A 12,042-nucleotide genomic window follows, 5' to 3' on the forward strand; every position below is an offset into this window, starting at 1 on the left:
GACATACCACATTGCCCAGGTGGCTCAACGATATTCCTGACGAGGAAACATGGAGGCCTCAAGAGGGGTTCCAGATAATTAAGAAAATTCCACTGGCAACGAGGCTAATGGCTTGCTGAACAACATGGACTTTGGAACCTTGGCAACAGTATACTGATGTTTGAGAATAAACACGCGAAAAGCCCAAACACCAAAAAAAAGAGGAAAACATAAAAAACGCTACAAAAAAAAGTAAGACTGGGAAAATCCGGGGGAGACAGTTATGAATTTCTTACTTAGCTAATAACATCTGCTCCTTTTTACTATCTGCTATTCCAAAATAACTAAATCTAAACACTTCGAGCAAGCAGTCACTATTTCTGCCCGGTTCAAAATCAGCTGACCGAGCCTCCGCCTACCTATTTTGGAAGCGGTGGCAGATCATTATAATAGTAATTCGGGTAATAATCATTTTTTTAATTCCCAAATAGGCATGTGAGCTGTGACCACTATAAGATTCCGTATCCGAGGCCGGGACGATAAGAGGCCCCCACGAATGCATGTTTGTTTAAGTTCCCGACACCCTGACCCTTTACTCAGGGAAATACTTGTCGCTTATACATCCCAATGGCTTCACGGTTCTTTTCTTCCCGTCGTACGGGCTTAGCTCTAGCTGCAGGATGTCTCTTATTTGCAACATTGGCTGCAGCCAATGTTCGTCCTGAAGAGCTCTCTATTAGCCAGATCGAGGAGCAGCTCCAGGTATTTTCGAGTTCTTTCATGCATTTCCTCCTATTTACCTAACTGAACGCATTAGAATTGCCCGCTCGTTGAAGCACTCAATGAGCACAAACGAGCCACTGCTCCTGAAACTGCTAGTTTGACCTCGAAGATCTTCGCCGTTCTCTTCCCAGGCAGCCCAGCAGTGAACTCTCTGCTCGCAACTCTATATATCTCCGGACCGCCCAGTATGTCCTGCGAAATCACCCGATTGTTGAATGGCGTTGAATCTTACATCTTCTAGACTTCCTCCTTGCACTATGCCCACCAAACATCGACCCCTCCTCCCTATCCGTCATGGTTGCATTCGCCGTAGGAGGTCTTCTCGGCGATACGCTCTTCCACCTCCTCCCTGAAATCTTCCTCGGTGAAGATTCCCCAGACCACGTCAGCTTCGTAATGGTTGAACCAAACAAGAACCTCCTTCTCGGTCTAGGAATCATGGTTGGTTTCTTCACCTTCGTGGCTATGGACAAGACACTCCGCATCGTGACAGGCGGCGAGGGACATGATCATTCCCACGGACACGCACACGCAGAGACCTCCACCGCACTGACAACTAGCGCCGAGACAAGTGATAAGCGTACCGGAAACCTCAAGCAGCGCAAGTCGGCAACCGGATCTACTGATTCTACCCCTACTGAGATCGAGGATAAGGAAATCAACCCCAGTGTCAAGCTGGGAGGGTACCTCAACCTAATTGCGGACTTTACACACAACATCACCGATGGATTAGCCCTTTCATCATCTTTCTACGCTTCGCCCACCATTGGCGCAACCACTACCGTTGCTGTTTTCTTCCATGAAATCCCGCATGAGGTCGGTGACTTTGCACTTCTCATCCAGTCTGGCTTTTCTAAGCGTAAGGCTATGGGCGCTCAGTTTGTGACAGCTGTTGGTGCGTTCCTGGGTACGTTCATTGGAATTGCAGTGCAGGAGTTTGGCGGGAATGGCGTGATGTTGGACGATTCACCTGCACCTGGTATTTGGGGAACTAGTCTTACATGGGGTGATATGCTACTTCCTTTCACCGCTGGTACTTTCTTGTATGTCGGCACAGTGGCTGTTATCCCTGAACTGCTAGAGACCGGCAAGGATAAGGCTGTTGAGGTGCGCAAGACCATTACACAGTTCCTTGCTGTTGCCCTTGGAGCAGGAATTATGCTTGCGTGAGTATATGCCTCCCTGCTTGATTTGTCTCTCGGTTACTAACGAATATCACAGAATCTCTTGGGATTGAGCATCAGCTTGAAAAAACTGCAGGGTAAACATGACATCTTGTACGGTTGTTCATCATGGACTAAACCAAAAAGCAAATACTGGAGGTGACCAGGCATCACACTACCTAGGTAGTACTAGGACCCCCTATATTTCTACTAGTCATATACAAATCACCATATCGTTTCCACCAGCGACGGGCGTAAACATTGGAGCAGCCTGGGCACTTAGGTATTCAAACTCGAATGTTGTATAGTGCATTCCGAGCGTAACTTATGAAAACCTAGGAAATCATAATGGAATAAGAACAACCGTTCCATATTTCAAGAGTTCGAATGTAGTCCTCAAATATAGTAACGCCTCACGAAAACTCCCAATCCCTGACCCAATCATATAGACCAGTCATTTTCATCATACAGAAAGATGGATCTCAATTTCAGTTGATACCGAGACAAGAAATGCAAAAACAGAGATAAATATGGGGTCATCGGCTCAACCCAACAAAAATACAAAGATCCAACCGAAAAGAAAGACGCCGAGCGATGTTGCATGAAGATTTGCGAGTCTCCCTGACAGAAAGCGGGAGATATGATCGGCGCACAGCGCACGATCTCTATGCATGAGGTTAATCTGTTTTCAAAGAACAAGAAACAAGGTTTTCCGATCATTCGTTATAGTGATAAACCTGGGATGCGAATGTTAGTATAAAGTAGCGTTAATGAAGACAGACAGCACACATACGAAATAATCCGGTAGCCCAAAGACCGCATATCCAAGACGTCGGGCCATCTTAGCGAATCCCTCTGTTTCTAGAAGATGGTAAAATGGAAAAGCAGGGAACATAGCACCATCACGATGAACATCCGCCTTAACCATCAAAGCCGTACCCCCCACACCATCAAGGGCAACCATTCGATGCGGATCCAAAGCCGAGAACTCCGGTAAATAGGCCATAAGCGTCCGATATGTTGGAAGTTCCGCATAACCCTCCAACAGGATATCATCCGGACCCATCTCAGTCGCTAGTCTCTGCGCCTCTTCACTATCTACCCAGGAATTATAGTCGTAAGGACGAATATCCCATTTCCGCTCACTGGAATCATAGTAACGCTGGAAGCAGTTCGGTACGATCACTGGCTGATTGTGTCGGGTCAGATCCTGGATTAGAGTCGCGGGCGTCTCGACAATATCAGCGTCCAACCAGAGAACCCATGAGGTACTTGGTCCGAGAGTAGTGAAGACCAGACTGTTCCGAGCGCGACTCATGGACTCGCGGCGTTCTTTCTGCGAGGATAATTTATGGCGGATCTTCTCATCTTGCGATTGGAGTGGTGGATCGAAATCTTGACGTAGGATGGAGATACTAGCGAAGCGATTATCGATGGGACCGGATTGCGTACGAGAGATGGATTTCTCCAGAGCGGAAACAGCGGTGTTCCCGTCCTTTGTTTTCGGTGCGATAAAGCCGAGAGAGATCAATTCGTGCGGGTAGCTCAATTTCTCAAGGTTATCCCAGTATTCTTGGTAAAAGCGAGCTAGTGGGGTGAGGATGAGGATGCGCTCGCCGTTCATAGCAGAGTTGCTTGTGCTAGTAAGGTTGTTCAGGTCGTAGTGGACGACGGGAGGGGCGGCTTTGTAGCCATCACTTCGAACGGGCTGGGATTTGAGGAAAGGCTTGGTCGGTGGGGGAGAGAGGATGCTCAGCTGCGTCTTGTTGTCGTAGCTGAGATGTAACCGCAGTCGCCGCGGAAGGTGTGGAGGGCGATAACATAAAGCAAATGAAGCCGAATGCCAGCAAAGCTGCCAGCACAAGGCTGATAGGACTTGTACGTCGCATTGAGCGTGCGACGGCCATGGCCGTTGCGACCAAAATGTCCTAGTTGGAGATGTATAGGTGGTTGGAAAGTGGCCGGGCGCTCGATCTGAAACGGCGATCGCCCTGATGCCTCAGGCCAGCATAGGGGTCCGATCACTTTAGCCTAAAAAAGGTCAAGCTTCCTCTCTTTCACAAGAGATAAAGATAATAGTGATTTTCTCACTATTTAAGAGGGTATTTAAGAGGAAATGAGTGATCTAGAAGGGGAGAAATGATGGGAGGAAAGAAAAAAAGTATTTGCTGATGTGTTTTGTGTCCGGAAATAGAGATCACGTTGTGGCTTGCCCTGTCACTATAGTTCTGTACCACATTAACTCCCCCCTATAGGCCCGAGGATATCAGCCTCGACCAGCATAGACCCAATGACAGCTCGCATGGCGTATTCGGGATTGATTCTCCGATTATCTCGGGATCCCAAAAGCAGTTTGCCGACTCTACTGAATGCGGCTATCTATGTGTTATGGTCAGGAACATTCCTGAACTCGGACAATCGTGCCGAAGTTGGAATGGAACTCGAGTACATAGGGACTACAGGGACTACTAGTAGAAAAGATTCCTTCGTAAAGAAATCCAGGTACCTAGGTAAGGATCTGTGGTATGATCATATTTCATACATTCATACTATAAATACACTATAAATACATGTCATGCCGGACTTTACCATAAACAAGCTAACACTTATTTATGTTGACTTGTTTATGGTAAAGTCCGCATGACCCCCTCGAACGCAACCAGGGCCATTGCGTTCGCCGGGAACGCCCTGAGGAAGCAGGGCAGGAAGCCCCGCCAGTACCCTCTCCACCCACGTTCTCGGCCAATGGCCACAGCTGCGTCCTTCCAGCTGCGGAACTGCCTCTGCCCATCTTTCAGGGCACCGCCCATCGGGTCGGTCATCAGGCGCTGTTTCACCACGTCTGACGGGTAGGAGGTCATCCAGAAGATCTGAGCTGAGATCCCACCCGCCCAGAAGTTGACCGCCGGGGCTGAAAGATTGGTGTTTTGTTTCATGTAGCGAGTAATCAGGTCGTATGAGCCCCACCAGAAGAAGAAAAAGGATCGGAAGAACATAGTGGCGCATAGTCCGCGGTACAAGCCTCTGATGCCGTGTGCGTTAAGCTATAGAGCTCAGTTAGTAAATCTTCATATAATGGTCACCGCACAGTATAGGAACCCACAATTTTGCGAGTACAGTCTATCGGACCACTGTACATGCGTTTGCTCTTGTCGGCAGCATATTGTATTTGAAGACGGGCCTTGATATGCTCAACAGGTGCAGCAATCATACTGACTGTAGTTCCAGCCATGACACCAGCAATTCCATGACCAAATGTTGGGAGTATCGTCAAGTCAGGTTGGCAGCGTGTGAAAGGGATGTAGGATCGTAAGTGTGGCTGGGAGAAGACGTTCTCTTGCAGAAGTCGTCGGTAGAATGTTAATGAACCTAGCATGCTGCCTCACAGAAATATTGTTAGTCATTGGTTATACATGCGATCGGCAGAGGCACATACACAGAGTCCATCATCATCCACCCGACCAGCGGTGGAGATGCGCCTTTGTACAAACCGCGCACACCTTCCTTTTGGAGTGTCTGCATAGTACAATCCATTGGGCCCTTAAAATGTCCATCTTTGCTCGTTTGAAGGCGGACTTTAATAGTATCAAAGCTGTGTCGTGGGATTGGGGTTAGTATGATAGAAACAGCAAGTGGATATTGAGACGCGGAAAAGACATACGGATGGCCAACTAAGAAAAAAAAAATAAGATTGTAAGCAAACGGTCATGCATAGTGCCATCATAAAGACGCGTCGCGGTCGCGTCGTAAAAGAGAAACATACCACTTAATTTCGCAATACCTGAAAAGATGCCACCCACAAAACCTTTGTAGTCTTTCGTACTTGGCGGAGTAGGTGCGGATACTGCAGATGCAGGCGCAGGGACCGCAGCATTGTTATGGCTGCCAGGGGCGCTTCGTAAAGAATCGTGTGAAGCCATTTTGATTGCGGAGAGAGTTAATATTGGCGCCTAGTTAATCTTGGCGCCTGCGCCGATGTGATGAAGCAGAGGAAGAGATCAAGATTGGAGATCAAGATTGGAGCGCTCAAAGTTTTTCGGAGAAGGGAAGCTGGTCCGCGGGTAAGTAAGAGTGAAGGTAAAATCGAAAATTTCAACCGCGTTTTGTGTTGTTCTTGGAGTGGGAAAAGAGTCGCGTAGAGGAGTCGCGTAGATGACCGCGACAAGTTTGTATCAACAAACGAAGAGAAGGTGAAGGAGGGGAGAACTCTTGAATGATGAAGGCCCCGCATCAATTGATTTCCTTCGGGGAGCCTTGACCTAACTCCGGGACCTCGGGATCTAGATAATCTAAATAATTTTAACTCCACTTAGAAACTCTCCCCCATGTGCCAAGAATCTATCAACCAATCAACATAGATAGATGTGCAGGACCTTAATGCATGTTCAAAACTGAAAGTATAAGCAAAAGTATGGGACAAAGTATTATCGAGAGTATTCTCAGTATCATCGTCAGTATTGTCGAGAGTATTGGCGATAGTATGGGCGCAATGACATCTTCAATGCTGTGTCCTGGAACTAGAAAGAGAAAAAGGAAAATTGAAAACTCACCATTTACATGGGCGCGCACCCTTACAAATGCCTGTCTCCTGGTTTTCACATCGTCCGAGCCAACCAGATTGCCCACTTTATGTCCCTCTGTAGATTCGCCGACGTTCGGTATTGGAATTCGATACTCGAAATGATCCCCCAGATTGCCCACTATTCCCACTGCCCACTGTGAAGCCCTCGTCCCACCTGCACGATCCATCAGACAGGCAAGTTGTCTCTGAGTGGCGAGATGACTGCGGTTCAGCTCAACACTAGAGACAAGTCGTAGCTTCCACTGAACGCTTGTGAGGCTGTCTACGCTACAGCCAAGTCGTCCTCTTGGCAGCCCCTTATCACTCCCGGTCCATTGGGTTAGACCCTTTTTAGGAGAGAGTGAACAGTCATCCCATACCTGAGCGAGACTTTGCAAGCGTCGAGAAAGTGTTGTCGTTTTGTCGTTTTGTCCTTTGTGTTATCTGATCGAAAGTTAGTATCAGAGCTCGGAAGTGTAAATTCCAGTTAATTCCAAGACACAGCAGTTAAGAAGATGTCAGTCATGTCGAGAGTCCTAAGGAAAACAAGGTGAGTTGATACGTGTCCCTCATTTGATGACTAGCCTGTGAGATGTGCTGTGATCACGGGATGAAGGCCACGGCCAAGGTGAAGTATAAGACGATGAAGAAGGACTGAGGGCGTTGTGTGATGGGATAGACCTGAGAGTGATGAAGAATGATAAAGGATAATGAAGGATGATGAGAACTTATAAGGGAAGATGAGAAGTGATAAGGAGTGATGAGGGGCGAGGAGGGGCGATGAGAGAGATGAGGGAGAGAAGTTCGGAGATAGAAAAGAAGGATTAAGGAGAGGGGTGAAATGAAACAGGATGGCGTCTGAGATGTCGAAGTGATAGGAGACAGAAGGAGATGATGGAAGATGGAAAATGGAGGGAGATGGGTGATGGGGAGCAGGATGGGGAATGGAAGAAAGAAAAAGCAAGAGAAGTGAGAAGAGGAATAAATATTTTGAAGGGAACTGAGTGAAGTACGAGTAAAGGAAAGTACGAATGAAAAAGGGAAAGTAGGCAGGCACGATGTTTGGGTTCTTTCCCTCACTTGGTCGTTATTTCCTATTTGGAAATGTGTACATACACCCGTGGACTGTTCCAGCGCGGCCACACGCGCCTCTTTCAAATTAGGACGCGGAGGTACTCTGACTATGAAAACAAGGAGGACCTTAGGATGCACAACGAGCGCAGGCAAGGCAACTAGTATGAGTGAAACTTAAGTTTTATAAGAGACCTAGTATAGTACAACTTGAAGCACTTGAGATTCGAAACCGCAGATTGGCATCATGATATCCACTATATCATAGTAGGGTGATTCAGTGCTATTCAATATTGCCCGCCGGCGGGCTGCCGATATCCACATCACGATCCATGTTCTGGTAGTATATCCATCAAGAAATGAGAATTAATAGTTTACTACCTACATCAATCCTATGTATTTAGCAATGCTCACATCTGGATGACAGGACTAGCAATAGTAGGTAGCACTGCTACAGTCTAAAGTATATACTGGATCAACGGTCTGGACTCGGGAAGTATTGATACTGAATACTCTTGAAGGAAAATGCTTATATAGACTAAAGGGGTATAGATACATGATAACGCAATGCAAAGAGATACTATCAATCTGATAGATGCCTAAAGGCAGGAAAGAATATAACGCAGAACCCCATGCGCGGCCTGATGCTGTAGTTCTCAAGACCCTCTTGTTTTCATACCGAAACACCAGTGAAAAGAACATGCAACATTCTCGAGAAAATAGAAAAAAGAGGACCAAGAAGAAAGGAAGAACACAAGGAAACAATGAAACAAATGAAAAAGTCCACGGTCTAGATGCAGTAGCAGTAGCTACATCAGGTGTCCGTGCTCAAGAATTGGCGTAAGCCACCCCGTCATCGGCCCTTGGCAGATTTGCGGCTCAGCTGTCGCGCTTTTTCATTTTCTCGCGCGATCAACTTTTCCACCAAATCTGGCGGTGGGCCCGCATGTTCGCTGGAACTGTCTCGCGGGACGCGCTCTGCGCCAACATAGCCAGCAGCCAAATAGTCCCCAGATTCCAGAGCCAAGGGAGTCACTGGTCCAGGACTACGCAGTGGATCCAGTCGCGGTGCAGAGGGACTCTGGCTAGAACCATCGAGTAGATCACGATACTGCCACTTCACATCTCGAGCAGAGCCCGATGCTGTGCGGTACGTGTGTTGGCGAGATTGGCGTGGCGAAGGGGGTTGACCCTGTGTTGTATGAGATGAAGTAGCAGGTTGATAGACTGCGGGGTGAAAGCGGGGCAAAGTTCCGAGATGGAAGCCCGGCACGGACTTTGCTGGTGCTTGGGTTCGCGAAGAGCGCGAGGGTTGCGGAGAGCTGGGTTGTCTGGGAGACATTGTAGGCGAAGCAACCGGCGAGTAGAAGGGAGAATTATCAGAGCGCATGCTTGAGTGACGGCCGTGGCGGCCGGATGAAGGAGGCAAAATGTGCCTGGACTTGGCTGATAAGGAAGCACGTTCCCAATCGTCAAAATAGTCGTCTTTATCAAATCTCCCTGTAAGAGGGGTGACTGGGAGATCGTCGTCGTAGACTTGTACGGCTCGTCTGGGGATTGGAATAGGACGAGTTGTTGCGGATAGAGAGAGGGAGTCAAAAGCGTCAGTCGGCGGAGAATCCGAACGGTAACGTCTCGGTCGAGGGGAAGGGGGATTATAAGTTGAAGTAGTGGCCGTCAAATCCCGCAAGGAAGACAGGGAGACAGGAGTGGGGTAACCGTGTCTGGAGATCAAAGTTTCAAGATGACCCCGAGGTGATAGAGAGCGTGATTGAGTGGATGAGAGACCTGACAAGTATAATGCAGGCGATCAGAAATGGAATGCTGATTACGGAATGTACACACGTGTCTCTCTGTTGGGGTGGAATGTGTATAGTGATGATTGGGGAATTCCATTATTGACTTACCCGAGTATGAACTGTTAAGCGAGGAGGGGTAATAAGATGACTCGGAGGAATAGGACGATTTTAAATGTTTCCTGCGCATCTATTCTCAATTTATTAGTTCATTTTCTTTTTTTTCCTTGGTCTTTTTTCCTTCTAATTTTTTTTTCATCTCCTGTTCCTTGCTCTTGTTGCGGGGGATAGTCTCCACTTCATTGAGGGGCCAAGTCCAATGACTCCAATCATGCTAGAGCATGTCGTCATTTGGGATCTAATTTTGTGGTTTTGAGAGAGAATAATTCGTAGACCCTCTTCAATCTCCCCTTAGATCAGAGTCTATCATTCATAGTGCCTTCCTACCCGGGTCCCCACATTGATATTCCATGGCTCATATCTCGGATGGCGTTGGTTCCTGACGTCTTAAGACTAGAACATTGAAAGAACTTACACTGGGAAAATGGGAGAGGATAACCTCACAGCCCGATAGGATCCACCGAATTTCCGATTCCTCCAACTGATTCGTTGCTGCACAGCATATGCCGTGTAATCCTCCGGATCTGTTGGGCCGAGTGTAAATGATTGTAAATGATTGTCAATGATCCACCGCGGGTAGAAAAGGTAGAGTAAATGAAAGTGATGTAGACGGATTCAAAACGGATACCAGCATTTGAGCATATAATAGAAAGTAAAACAACAGAAAAGAGAAAGGAGAAGAAGAAAACCAGAGGGAATTTTCCAAAGGAATAAAAAGCCTCTTCTTATACAATAAAAATAATAAAATAATCTATCAGCTCTCCGCGCGGCCAGGCACCTGTGAAACCACTCTCTTCCCAGGTACATTTTCTCCACGCGGTAATGCCTGGTGACCCTACTTGTTCGTTCCAAGGAAAAACCAATATTTCCTCTGAGTGATAAGGGTCTTGGAATCAAATTATGATCCTGGATCAAGATCATCCACAATTCCTAATTCAGTAGAAGTGGCTGAGCTCAAAGTAATGGAGGATCTTCCCCAAGCCCTGCGCGGTTGATCGCCCCCCTCGGGTCATGCGTAGGCGGCGACCCGATACGACCAGATGGGAAATAAGTCATCCTGTGATTCGTGTTCAGACCCGGAATGGAGCACTTGCCATGATGCACTCCTTTTGGCGTTCCGGACACTACTGTATAACTTAGGAGAGCAGTGACCATTCAGCAATCGTTTAGATCCATGCTTTCATGCACATCAACCAGATCGTTTCCCATCCACTTAGAGTTTCTCTCTCTGTCAACGTTCCCCTCGATCAGCCGACACCTATCAACGTGCGAGGAGGGAGGAAACCATTAAGATTGATTGGTCATGATCCATGACGACTGTCACTATTATTGCGCCTCTCTTGTCCGCACACCTGCTTCTGGTTTTGGGGGGAGGTGCGGGTGTCTCGGAAGAGTGACTGATGCACCTCTCTCTCCACCCACACCTCCCAGACTGTGTGAGTCAGAAGATGATAGCTCTCAAGTTGCCTTGATTCTTCATGCTTCTTTTGACTTTTGGGTTGCAGTAAGCTCATCCTGGCCGTTGGGTCCGATCGGGTGTCCCTGCTTTTTGCCCACCATCAAGAGTCTGCAGAAGTTCATCGAAGTCAAATCTAGTCTAGTGCAGAAGTTGGAGCTATATCATGAAAGGGTTACCAGCACTTGAGTATAACATACTTTACCCATTCCAGGTCTTGAGTCATAATCAGTGTCTCTCCAGGGTGCCCAGGTGCGCGATTTTCTAGGAATTCTATATATGGATACCTGCAGATGATCCCAGTACACTATTGAAAGAATGTTGTCTAGACCTGACTCACTTTTATGGATTGATGTGGGTGTCTGTATACATTTAAAAAGGAACAGTCTCGGAATAGAGTCCAATACTTCTCATCTGGGTAAAGACGTGGCTTAATGTAGACAAGATCGGTGCAACCTGATTCCCATACCCCTGCATACCGGGGTTAATCCGACTTTTGTTCAACCCGGTATCAACCTTGGAACTCACTGATCCTAATACTAGTTATTTCTTTTCAAGTCGGATGACGCGGTTGATTTACCCAGGTGTGCTTCAGCCTTGGGATGAGCCCTAAACTGCCTTGTGACGGATTCCAAAATAGGAACTCAGTACATCCAGCACCTACCAGAGCTCAGTAAATACTCCGAGTGTACAGCCTGATGTACGGGTTCTTCATTATGAAATGAGAATTCAAAATGTTCCGAGTCGTTCCCCTGTGCATTTCACAGTTCTGGCCCCGGGGGCGACATCGCAGTTCAAGTTTGCGGCCTGTAACCTATAAAATACTCCGCCATGATTGATAAACAATTTTGAAATCGGTCTCAGCCACATGTGCACTGAGCTGCAAGGCGGGAATGCATGGGTTTGCGCATGAGTGTACTTCACCAGATCATTCGGCAAGGTATAGTAGACTTTGAAGAATTGGTAGAGCGAGTCTGCATATCAATAAATATTTCATTAATGAAAAGAATTTTCCTATTCTTTGTCATGTGAGATGACATCGCAGCTATTTTTGCATCAAATGGAGATCGTATCGCTCGTATCCAAGACTCCAAGAGGACCAAGCCTTCTCCC

General features: G+C 47.3%; 4 protein-coding genes across 4 annotated transcripts; 1 reads left to right on the forward strand and 3 right to left on the reverse strand.

Annotated features, from left to right (window-relative positions):
• Positions 1-606: 606 nt before the first annotated feature.
• N7483_009392 (Zn(2+) transporter YKE4) lies at positions 607-1,999 on the forward strand (the record flags this gene model as incomplete). Its single annotated transcript, XM_057092819.1, has 4 exons — positions 607-741; positions 797-947; positions 1,004-1,928; positions 1,984-1,999. 4 exons carry the CDS (start codon positions 607-609, stop codon positions 1,997-1,999), a joined length of 1,227 nt encoding a protein of 408 aa, XP_056943993.1.
• A 642-nt stretch (positions 2,000-2,641) lies between these two features.
• On the reverse strand, positions 2,642-3,832 carry N7483_009393 (mannosyltransferase complex subunit MNN9; the record flags this gene model as incomplete). Its single annotated transcript, XM_057092820.1, has 3 exons — positions 2,642-2,662; positions 2,719-3,687; positions 3,713-3,832. The coding sequence occupies 3 exons, from the start codon at positions 3,830-3,832 to the stop codon at positions 2,642-2,644; spliced, it is 1,110 nt and encodes a 369-aa protein (XP_056943994.1).
• Positions 3,833-4,549: 717 nt separating this feature from the next.
• N7483_009394 (uncharacterized protein) lies at positions 4,550-5,845 on the reverse strand (the record flags this gene model as incomplete). Its single annotated transcript, XM_057092821.1, has 4 exons — positions 4,550-4,969; positions 5,029-5,302; positions 5,362-5,596; positions 5,689-5,845. The coding sequence occupies 4 exons, from the start codon at positions 5,843-5,845 to the stop codon at positions 4,550-4,552; spliced, it is 1,086 nt and encodes a 361-aa protein (XP_056943995.1).
• A 2,565-nt stretch (positions 5,846-8,410) lies between these two features.
• Positions 8,411-9,453, reverse strand: N7483_009395 (uncharacterized protein; the record flags this gene model as incomplete). The annotated part of the gene is made up of 2 exons (XM_057092822.1): positions 8,411-9,345; positions 9,399-9,453. The coding sequence occupies 2 exons, from the start codon at positions 9,451-9,453 to the stop codon at positions 8,411-8,413; spliced, it is 990 nt and encodes a 329-aa protein (XP_056943996.1).
• Between the last annotated feature and the right edge of the window lie 2,589 nt (positions 9,454-12,042).

This window comes from Penicillium malachiteum (assembly GCF_028827825.1).
Source record: "Penicillium malachiteum strain IBT 17515 chromosome Unknown utg000004l:1.0-4883003.0:1.0-4884900.0, whole genome shotgun sequence".
Lineage (NCBI taxonomy): Eukaryota > Fungi > Ascomycota > Eurotiomycetes > Eurotiales > Aspergillaceae > Penicillium > Penicillium malachiteum.